Source organism: Crinia signifera, chromosome 6 (assembly GCF_055691185.1).
Source record: "Crinia signifera chromosome 6, ASM5569118v1, whole genome shotgun sequence".
Taxonomy (NCBI): Eukaryota; Metazoa; Chordata; class Amphibia; order Anura; family Myobatrachidae; genus Crinia; species Crinia signifera.
The window spans coordinates 19,975,427-19,986,287 of NC_139222.1; the positions used below are offsets into that span (position 1 = coordinate 19,975,427).

Below are 10,861 nucleotides of genomic sequence, written 5' to 3' on the forward strand. Positions count from 1 at the left end.
TCTCTCTGGGATATCGCTGCTACTTGGCCCATCTGTAGGAGACACGCAGTGACTGAGGACATGGTATATATGTGATTATCCTGGGAATACAGAGGACGGGGACATCTCTCTGGGGTATCTCTGTTACTGGGCCCATCTGTAGGAGACACACAGTGACTGAGGACATGGTATATATGTGATTATCCTGGGAATACAGAGGACGGGGACATCTCTCTGGGGTATCTCTGTTACTGGCCCCATCTGTAGGAGACATACAGTGACTGAGGACGTGGTATATATGTGATTATCCTGGGAATACAGAGGACGGGGACATCTCTCTGGGGTATCTCTGTTACTGGGCCCATCTGTAGGAGGCACGCAGTGACTGAGGACATGGTATATATGTGATTATCCTGGGAATACAGAGGACGGGGACATCTCTCTGGGGTATCTCTGTTACTGGGCCCATCTGTAGGAGACACGCAGTGACTGAGGACATGGTGTATATGTTATTATCCTGGGAATACAGAGGATGGGGACATCTCTCTGGGGTATCTCTGTTAGTGGGCCCATCTATAGGAGACACACAGTGACTGAGGACATTGTATATATGTGATTATACTGGGAATACGGAGGACGGGGACATCTCTCTGGGGTATCTCTGTTACTGGGCCCATCTGTAGGAGACACACAGTGACTGAGGACATTGAATACATGTGTGATTAGCAGATGATAAGTGTACACTATCACGTACAATAAAATGAAGTCTCTTCTTACCCAGTGATGTGAGGGGCTGGTGATTTTCCATCATTATATCCTTGTACAGATCCTTGTGTTCCTCTATATACTCCCACTCCTCCATGGAGAGATATACAGTGACATCCTGACACCTTATAGGAACCTGACACACACAATGATACAGTCATCACCCAGACACATCCCCCAGTGTTACTGTATAACGTCCCATTCCCAGCAGTCATCGCTCCGGTCACATCCCTGGTGTTACTGTAGAATGTCCCATTCTCAGCAGTCACATCCCCCAGGTGTCACTGTATAACGTCCCATTCCCAGCAGTCATCGCTCCGGTCACATCCCTGGTGCTACTGTAGAATGTCCCATTCCCAGAAGTCACACCCCCCAGTGTTACTGTATAACGTCCCATTCCCAGCAGTCACCGCTCCGGTCACATCCCTGGTGTTACTGTAGAATGTCCCATTTCCAGCAGTCACTTCTTCGGTCACATCCCCCGATGTTACTGTAGAATGCCTCATTCCCAGCAGTAACCTCTCCGGTCACATCCCCCGGTGTTACTGTATAATGTCCCATTCCCAGCATTCACCTCTCCGGTCAAATCCCCTGGTGTTACTGTATAATGCCCCATTCCCAGCAGTCACCTCTCCATTCACATCCCTGGTGTTACTGTATACTGTTCTATTCCCAGCAGTCACCTCCCCCGGGTTACTGTATATTGTCCTATTCCCAGCAGTCACCTCCCCCGGTGTTACTGTATATTGTCCCATTCCCAGCATTCACCTCTCCGGTCAAATCCCCTGGTGTTACTGTATAATGTCCCATTCCCAGCAGTCACATCTCGGGTCACATCCCCCGATGTTACTGTTTAATGTCCCCATTCCCAGAAGTCACCTCTCCGGTCACATCTTCTGGTGTTACTGTATAATGTCCTATTCCCAGCAGTCACATCCCCTGGTGTTACTGTATAATGCCACTTTCCCAGCAGTCACCTCTGTAGCGGTCACTGTATAATGTCCCATTCCCAGCAGTCACCTCACCGATCACATCCTCCCGGTGTTACTGTATAATATTTAATTCCCAGCATTTACCTCTCCGGTCACATCCCCGGTGTTACTGTATAATGTCCTATTCCCAGCAGTCACATCCCCCGCTGTTACTGTATAATGCCCCATTCCCAGCAGTCACCTCTCCGGTCACATCCCTGGTGTTACTGTATAATGTCCCATTCCCAGCATTCACCTCTCCGGTCAAATCCCCTGGTGTTACTGTATAATGCCCCATTCCCAGAAGTCACATCCCCCGGTGTTACTGTATAACGTACCATTCCCAGCAGTCACCTCCTCAGTCACATCCTCCCGTGTTACTGTATAATGCCCTATTCCCAGCAGTCACTTCTCCCTGTGTTACTGTATAATGCCCCATTCCCAGCAGTCACCTCTCCGGTCACATCCCCGTGTTACTGTATAATGCCCCATTCCCAGCAGTCACCTCTCCGGTCACATCCCCCTGTGTTACTGTATAATGCCCCATTCCCAGCAGTCACATCCCCCGGTGTTACTGTATAATGCCCCATTCCCAGCAGTCTCCTCTCCGGTCACATCCCCCGGTGTTACTGTATAATGCCCCATTTCCCAGCAGTCTCCTCTCCGGTCACATCCCCCGGTGTTACTGTATAATGCCCCATTCCCAGCAGTCACCTCTCCGGTCACATCCCCCGGTGTAACTGTATAATGCCCCATTCCCAGCAGTCACCTCTCCGGTCACTTCCCCCGGTGTAACTGTATAATGCCCCATTCCCAGCAGTCACCTCTCCGGTCACATCCCCCGGTGTTACTGTATAATGCCCCATTCCCAGCAGTCACCTCTCCGGTCACATCCCCCGGTGTTACTGTATAATGCCCCATTCCAAACAGTCACCTCTCCGGTCACATCCCCCGGTGTAACTGTATAATGCCCCATTCCCAGCAGTCACCTCTCCGGTCACATCCCCCGGTGTTACTGTATAATGCCCCATTCCCAGCAGTCACCTCTCCGGTCACATCCCCCGGTGTAACTGTATAATGCCCCATTCCCAGCAGTCACCTCTCCGGTCACTTCCCCCGGTGTTACTGTATAATGCCCCATTCCCAGCAGTCACCTCTCCGGTCACATCCCCCGGTTTTACTGTATAATGCCCCATTCCCAGCAGTCACCTCTCCGGTCACATCCCCCGGTGTTACTGTATAATGCCCCATTCCAAACAGTCACCTCTCCGGTCACATCCCCCGGTGTTACTGTATAATGCCCCATTCCAAGCAGTCACCTCTCCGGTCACATCCCCCGGTGTAACTGTATAATGCCCCATTCCCAGCAGTCACCTCTCCGGTCACATCCCCCGGTGTTACTGTATAATGCCCCATTCCCAGCAGTCACCTCTCCGGTCACATCCCCCGGTGTTACTGTATAATGCCCCGTTCCCAGCAGTCACCTCTCCGGTCACATCCCCCCGGTGTTACTGTATAATGCCCCGTTCCCAGCAGTCACCTCTCCGGTCACATCCCCCGGTGTTACTGTATAATGCCCCGTTCCCAGCAGTCACCTCTCTGGTCACATCCCCCGGTGTTACTGTATAATGCCCCGTTCCCAGCAGTCACCTCTCCGGTCACATCCCCGGTGTTACCGTATAATGTCCCATTCCCAGTAGTCACCTCTCCGGTCACATCCCCGGTGTTACCGTATAATGTCCCGTTCCCAGCAGTCACCTCTCCGGTCACATTCCCCGGTGTTACTGTATAATGTCCCGTTCCCAGCAGTCACCTCTCCGGTCACATCCCTGGTGTTACTGTATAATGTCCCGTTCCCAGCAGTCACCTCTCCGGTCACATTCCCCGGTGTTACTGTATAATGCCCCGTTCCCAGCAGTCACCTCTCCGGTCACATCCCCCGGTGTTACTGTATAATGTCCCGTTCCCAGCAGTCACCTCTCCGGTCACATCCCTGGTGTTACTGTATAATGTCCCGTTCCCAGCAGTCACCTCTCCGGTCACATTCCCCGGTGTTACTGTATAATGCCCCATTCCCAGCAGTCACCTCTCCGGTCACATCCCCCGGTGTTACTGTATAATGCCCCATTCCCAGCAGTCACCTCTCTGGTCACATCCCCCGGTGTTACTGTATAATGTCCCGTTCCCAGCAGTCACCTCTCCGGTCACATTCCCCGGTGTTACTGTATAATGCCCCATTCCCAGCAGTCACCTCTCCGGTCACATCCCCCGGTGTTACTGTATAATGTCCCATTCCCAGCAGTCACCTCTCCAGTCACATCCCTCAGTGTTACTGTATAATGTCCCATTCCCAGCAATCACCTCTCCGGTCACATACCCGGTGTTACTGTATAATGCCCCATTCCCAGCAGTCACCTCTCCGGTCACATACCCGGTGTTACTGTATAATATCCCATTCCCAGCAGTCACCTCTCCGGTCAGCAGCTGGATGATCTTGTTGGTGATTTCCAGGATCTTCTGCTCATTGTCTCTCCCATGTATCAGTGAGTGAGGTGGGGGCACTGTGATGGAACTCTGGGTTCTTTTCAGTCCTCCGGACACACAGTGATGGCTACTGGTTGTCTCATGCTCACCAGATGTCTTCTTCACTACTATATAACCCTGTGGATTGGAAAAATACACAATCACCACATACACTTCCAGTAAAGGGGCCAGATGCACTAAGCTTCAAAAGTGATAACATGGAGAGTGATAAACAGCCAGCCAATCAGCTCCTACCTGCCATGTCACAGACTGTGTTTGGAAAATGTCAGGCAGGAACTGATTGGTTGGTTGTTTATCACTTTCCATTTTATCACTTTTGAAGCTTAGTGCATCTGGCCCAAGATCCTCTATTATTGCTATGTGATGTCACTTCCAAGATCCACCAGTCAGGTCACATCTATCAGTGATATCACTGACACTCAGATCCCCTCACCTCCCCATTCACATCCCTGTATTATTACTATAGATATAAGTGATGTCACAGTGACGCTCCCAGATCCCCTCACCTCCCCAGTCACGTCCCTGTATTATTACTATAGATATAAGTGATGTCACAGTGACGCTCCCAGATCCCCTCACCTCCCCAGTCACGTCCCTGTATTATTACTATAGATATAAGTGACGTCACTGTGACACTCCCAGATCCCCTCACCTCCCCAGTCACATGCCTGTATTATTACTATAGATATAAGTGATGTCACAGTGACACTCCCAGATCCCCTCACCTCCCCAGTCACGTCCCTGTAGTATTACTATAGATATAAGTGATGTCACAGTGATACTCCCAGATCCCCTCACCTCCCCAGTCATGTCCCTGTAATATTACTATAGATATAAGTGATGTCACAGTGACGCTCCCAGATCCCCTCACCTCCCCAGTCAGGTCCCTGTATTATTACTATAGATATAAGTGATGTCACAGTGACGCTCCCAGATCCCCTCACCTCCCCAGTCACGTCCCTGTATTATTACTATAGATATAAGTGATGTCACAGTGACACTCCCAGATCCCCTCACCTCCCCAGTCATGTCCCTGTATTATTACTATAGATATAAGTGATGTCACAGTGACACTCCCAGATCCCCTAACCTCCCCAGTCACGTCCCTGTATTATTACTATAGATATAAGTGATGTCACAGTGAGGCTCCCAGATCCCCTCACATCCCCAGTCACGTCTATGCACAGCGCAGGATTAACAGTTGAGCTAAGCAGGATGTGTCTGCCATAGTGGGGGCACAGTGGTGAATAGGAGTGCATAATGGGGGCAGTATGTGGCAACTCTAATTTATTAGTAGTGCCCCCCCCCCCCCCCGCCAAACCTTAGTCCAGCCCTGTACCTGTATTATTACTATAGATATAAGTGATGTCACAGTGACGCTCCCAGATCCCCTCACCTCCCCAGTCACGTCCCTGTATTATTACTATAGATATAAGTGATGTCACTGTGACGCTTCCAGATCCCCTCACCTCCCCAGTCACGTCCCTGTATTATTACTATAGATATAAGTGATGTCACAGTGACGCTCCCAGATCCCCTCACCTCCCCAGTCACATCCCTGTATTATTACTATAGATATAAGTGATGTCACAGTGACACTCCCAGATTCCCTCACCTCCCCAGTCACATCCCTGTATTATTACTATAGATATAAGTGATGTCACAGTGACACTCCCAGATCCCCTCACCTCCCCAGTCACGTCCCTGTATTATTACTATAGATATAAATGATGTCACAGTGACACTCCCAGATCCCCTCACCTCCCCAGTCATGTCCCTGTATTATTACTATAGATATAAGTGATGTCACAGTGACGCTCGCAGATCCCCTCACCTCCCCAGTCAGGTCCCTGTATTATTACTATAGATATAAGTGATGTCACAGTGACGCTCGCAGATCCCCTCACCTCCCCAGTCAGGTCCCTGTATTATTACTATAGATATAAGTGATGTCACAGTGACGCTCGCAGATCCCCTCACCTCCCCAGTCAGGTCCCTGTATTATTACTATAGATATAAGTGATGTCACAGTGACGCTCCCAGATCCCCTCACCTCCCCAGTCAGGTCCCTGTATTATTACTATAGATATAAGTGACGTCAAAGTGACACTCCCAGATCCCCTCACCTTCCCAGTCATGTCCCTGTATTATTACTATAGATATGTGACGTCACAGTGACGCTCCCAGATCCCCTCACCTCCCCAGTCACCTCCCTGTATTATTACTATAGATATAAGTGACGTCACAGTGACGCTCCCAGATCCCCTCACCTCCCCAGTCAGGTCCCTGTATTATTACTATAGATATAAGTGATGTCACAGTGACACTCCCAGATCCCCTCACCTCCCTGTATTATTACTATAGATATAAGTGACGTCACAGTGATGCTCCCAGATCCCCTCACCTCCCCAGTCACCTCCCTGTATTATTACTATAGATATAAGTGACGTCACAGTGACGCTCCCAGATCCCCTCACCTCCCCAGTCAGGTCCCTGTATTATTACTATAGATATAAGTGATGTCACAGTGACACTCCCAGATCCCCTCACCTCCCCAGTCACGTCCCTGTATTATTACTATAGATATAAGTGATGTCACAGTGACACTCCCAGATCCCCTCACCTCCCCAGTCACGTCCCTGTATTATTACTATAGATATAAGTGATGTCACAGTGACTCTCCCAGATCCCCTCACCTCCCAAGTCCAGTCACGTCCCTGTATTATTACTATAGATATAGGTGATGTCACAGTGATGCTCCCAGATCCCCTCACATCCCCAGTCACGTCCCTGTATTATTACTATAGATATAGGTGATGTCCCAGTGACACTCCCAGATCTCCTCACCTCCCCAGTCACGTCCCTGTATTATTACTATAGATGTAAGTGATGTCACAGTGACGGTCCCAGATCCCCTCACCTCCCCAGTCACGTCCCTGTATTATTACTATAGAAATATGTGATGTCACAGTGACACTCCCAGATCCCCTCACCTCCCCAGTCACGTCCCTGTATTATTACTATAGATATAAGTGATGTCACAGTGACACTCCCAGATCCTCTCACCTCCCCAGTCACGTCCCTGTATTATTACTATAGATATAAGTGATGTCACAGTAACGCTCCCAGATCCCCCCACATCCCCAGTCACGTCCCTGTATTATTACTATAGATATAAGTGAGGTCACAGTACAGCTCCCAGATCCCCTCACCTCCCCAGTCACGTACCTGTATTACTACTATAGATATAGGTGATGTCACAGTGACACTCCCAGATCCCCTCACCTCCCCAGTCACGTACCTGTATTACTAATATAGATATAGGTGATGTCCCAGTGACACTCCCAGATCCCCTCACCTCCCCAGTCACGTCCCTGTATTATTACTATAGATATATGTGATGTCACAGTGACACTCCCAGATCCCCTCACCTCCCCAGTCACGTCCCTGTATTATTACTATAGATATAAGTGATGTCACAGTGACACTCCCAGATCCCCTCACCTCCCCAGTCACGTCCCTGTATTATTACTATAGATATAAGTGATGTCACAGTGACACTCCCAGATCCCCTCACCTCCCCAGTCACGTCCCTGTATTATTACTATAGATATAGGTGATGTCCCAGTGACACTCCCAGATCCTCTCACCTCCCCAGTCACGTCCCTGTATTATTACTATAGATATAAGTGATGTCACAGTGACACTCCCAGATCCCCTCACCTCCCCAGTCACGTCCCTGTATTACTACTACAGATATAAGTGATGTCACAGTGACACTCCCAGATCCCCTCACCTCCCCAGTCATGTCCCTGTATTATTACTATAGATATAGGTGATGTCCCAGTGACACTCCCAGATCCTCTCACCTCCCCAGTCACGTCCCTGTATTATTACTATAGATATAAGTGATGTCACAGTGACACTCCCAGATCCCCTCACCTCCCAAGTCACCTCCCTGTATTATTACTATAGATGTAAGTGATGTCACAGTGACGGTCCCAGATCCCCTCACCTCCCCAGTCACGTCCCTGTATTATTACTATAGAAATATGTGATGTCACAGTGACACTCCCAGATCCCCTCACCTCCCCAGTCACGTCCCTGTATTATTACTATAGATATAAGTGATGTCACAGTGACACTCCCAGATCCTCTCACCTCCCCAGTCACGTCCCTGTATTATTACTATAGATATAAGTGATGTCACAGTAACGCTCCCAGATCCCCCCACATCCCCAGTCACGTCCCTGTATTATTACTATAGATATAAGTGAGGTCACAGTACAGCTCCCAGATCCCCTCACCTCCCCAGTCACGTACCTGTATTACTACTATAGATATAGGTGATGTCCCAGTGACACTCCCAGATCCCCTCACCTCCCCAGTCACGTCCCTGTATTATTACTATAGATATAAGTGATGTCACAGTGACACTCCGAGATCCCCTCACCTCCCCAGTCACGTCACTGTATTATTACTATAGATAAGTGATGTCACAGTGACACTCACAGATCCCCTCACCTCCCCAGTCACGTCCATGTATTATTACTATAGATATAAGTGATGTCACAGTGACACTCCCAGATCCCCTCACCTCCCCAGTTACGTCCCTGTATTATTACTATAGATATAAGTGAGGTCACAGTACAGCTCCCAGATCCCCTCACCTCCCCAGTCACGTACCTGTATTACTACTATAGATATAGGTGATGTCCCAGTGACACTCCCAGATCCCCTCACCTCCCCAGTCACGTCCCTGTATTATTACTATAGATATAAGTGATGTCACAGTGACACTCCGAGATCCCCTCACCTCCCCAGTCACGTCACTGTATTATTACTATAGATAAGTGATGTCACAGTGACACTCACAGATCCCCTCACCTCCCCAGTCACGTCCATGTATTATTACTATAGATATAAGTGATGTCACAGTGACACTCCCAGATCCCCTCACCTCCCCAGTTACGTCCCTGTATTATTACTATAGATATAAGTGATGTCACAGTGACGCTCCCAGATCCCCTCACCTCCCCAGTCACGTCCCTGTATTATTACTATAGATATAAGTGATGTCACAGTGACACACCGAGATCCCCTCACCTCCCCAGTCACGTCCCTGTATTATTACTATAGATATAAGTGATGTCACAGTGACGCTCCCGGATCCCCTCACCTCCCCAGTCAGCAGGTAGATGATCTCCAGGGTGAGATTTAGTATCCTCTCAGTCATGTGACTTTGGTCCTTGTCCATCCTCGGGAAATCAGTGACGTGTCTCATCCTCACCGCTCTGTTGTCCTGGAATAAAAATAATAATTACAATTAACGCCACACAGTTCACAGGTAACATATATGCCCACACACTGTGAGATGTGTACTAGGTGTGATTTGAACTAGACACGATGTAGTATAATAATTCCTGCCTGCACATACAATTTTGCCTTGCGATGTGGACAACACTGCCAATAAGACGCAGACAAATAAGCACTTATCACTAAAAGGGTCAAGAGAAATCCAGACAGAGGCCCCAACAGCGGAAGAGGGTAAAAGCCGGAAACATAGTAAATGCATTAAAAAACCCAGCCACCATGTAAAGTGTATTAGAAAAGCCGGAAATCATAGCAAATGCATTGAAAAAGCCGGAAACCAGGTAAAGGGATGCCGGACAGTTTCCCGACAGTCAAAACCCCAACACTCGGGGTCCTGACGGCCACCGGCTATTCTCCCTCGTGGGAGTCCACGACCCCCATAGAGGGAGAATAGAATAGGTGGCGAGCGTAATGCTCGCCACCGTGCCCGCAGCGTGGCGAGCGCAGAGAGCCCGCAAGGGGCTTTGTTGCGCTCGCCCCGCTGTCCGAGTCCGGCCAGTCGGGATCCCGACGTCGGGCTAATGACTGTCCGCACCATATACCACACCCAGGTAAAGTGTATCAGAAAGCCAGAAATCATAGTAAATGTATTGAAAAAGCCTGAAATCATAGTAAATGTATTGAAAAAGCCTGAAATAATAGTAAATGCATTGAAAAAGCTGGAAATAATAGTAAATGCATTGAAAAAGCATATGCAATCTATGGTAAATGGCCCCGTTGTTTTGAGCAGCAGCAGCTTCTTGTATATAACATTGGCTAGAGAAAAACAAATACGTTTATTGTATAGGCCAGAGTCACGAATGTCAGCTAAGTTGCAAAAATATTATCAAAATCCTACTGTAATGGTGTGTACACACGGGAGCAATATTAGTTAAAATCGCTGGGAATATGGTCGGGAAAAAATCGCCAGCTGCGCGCTCCCGTGTGCACTCCCTGCTGGTCGCTGGAGCATGCTCCTGCGACCAGCGGCTTTCCCCGTCGATCGCTGTGCCGGGAGGTCAGCGCCGGGGAGATCAGCATTGATCTCCCCAGCCCAGTGCCGCTGCTCCCTCCCTCCTCCCTTCACGGAGGTCAGCGCCGGGGAGATCAGCATTGATCTCCCCAGCCCCGTGCCGCTGCTCCCTCCCTCCTCCCTTCAAAGTGACAGCAGCAACGTCTGCTGCTGCTGCACTCCCCCTCCGCCCCGTAGCAGTGTCTCCTTTTCATCGCTGATAAAAAGGAGACACTGA

General features: G+C 49.3%; 1 protein-coding gene across 1 annotated transcript in view; it reads right to left on the reverse strand.

Moving 5' to 3' along the window:
- Positions 1–9,793, reverse strand: part of LOC146010038 (uncharacterized) — a 30,324-nt gene extending 20,531 nt beyond the window's left edge. The window contains exons 1-3 of the mRNA XM_083150867.1: positions 9,439–9,793; positions 4,185–4,376; positions 757–880 (exon numbers count right to left, since the gene is read on the reverse strand). Of these exons, the coding sequence (XP_083006993.1) occupies positions 757–880; positions 4,185–4,376; positions 9,439–9,543 (421 nt within the window). The 5' untranslated portion in view covers positions 9,544–9,793. The remainder of the gene's footprint in view (positions 1–756; positions 881–4,184; positions 4,377–9,438) is intronic.
- Between the last annotated feature and the right edge of the window lie 1,068 nt (positions 9,794–10,861).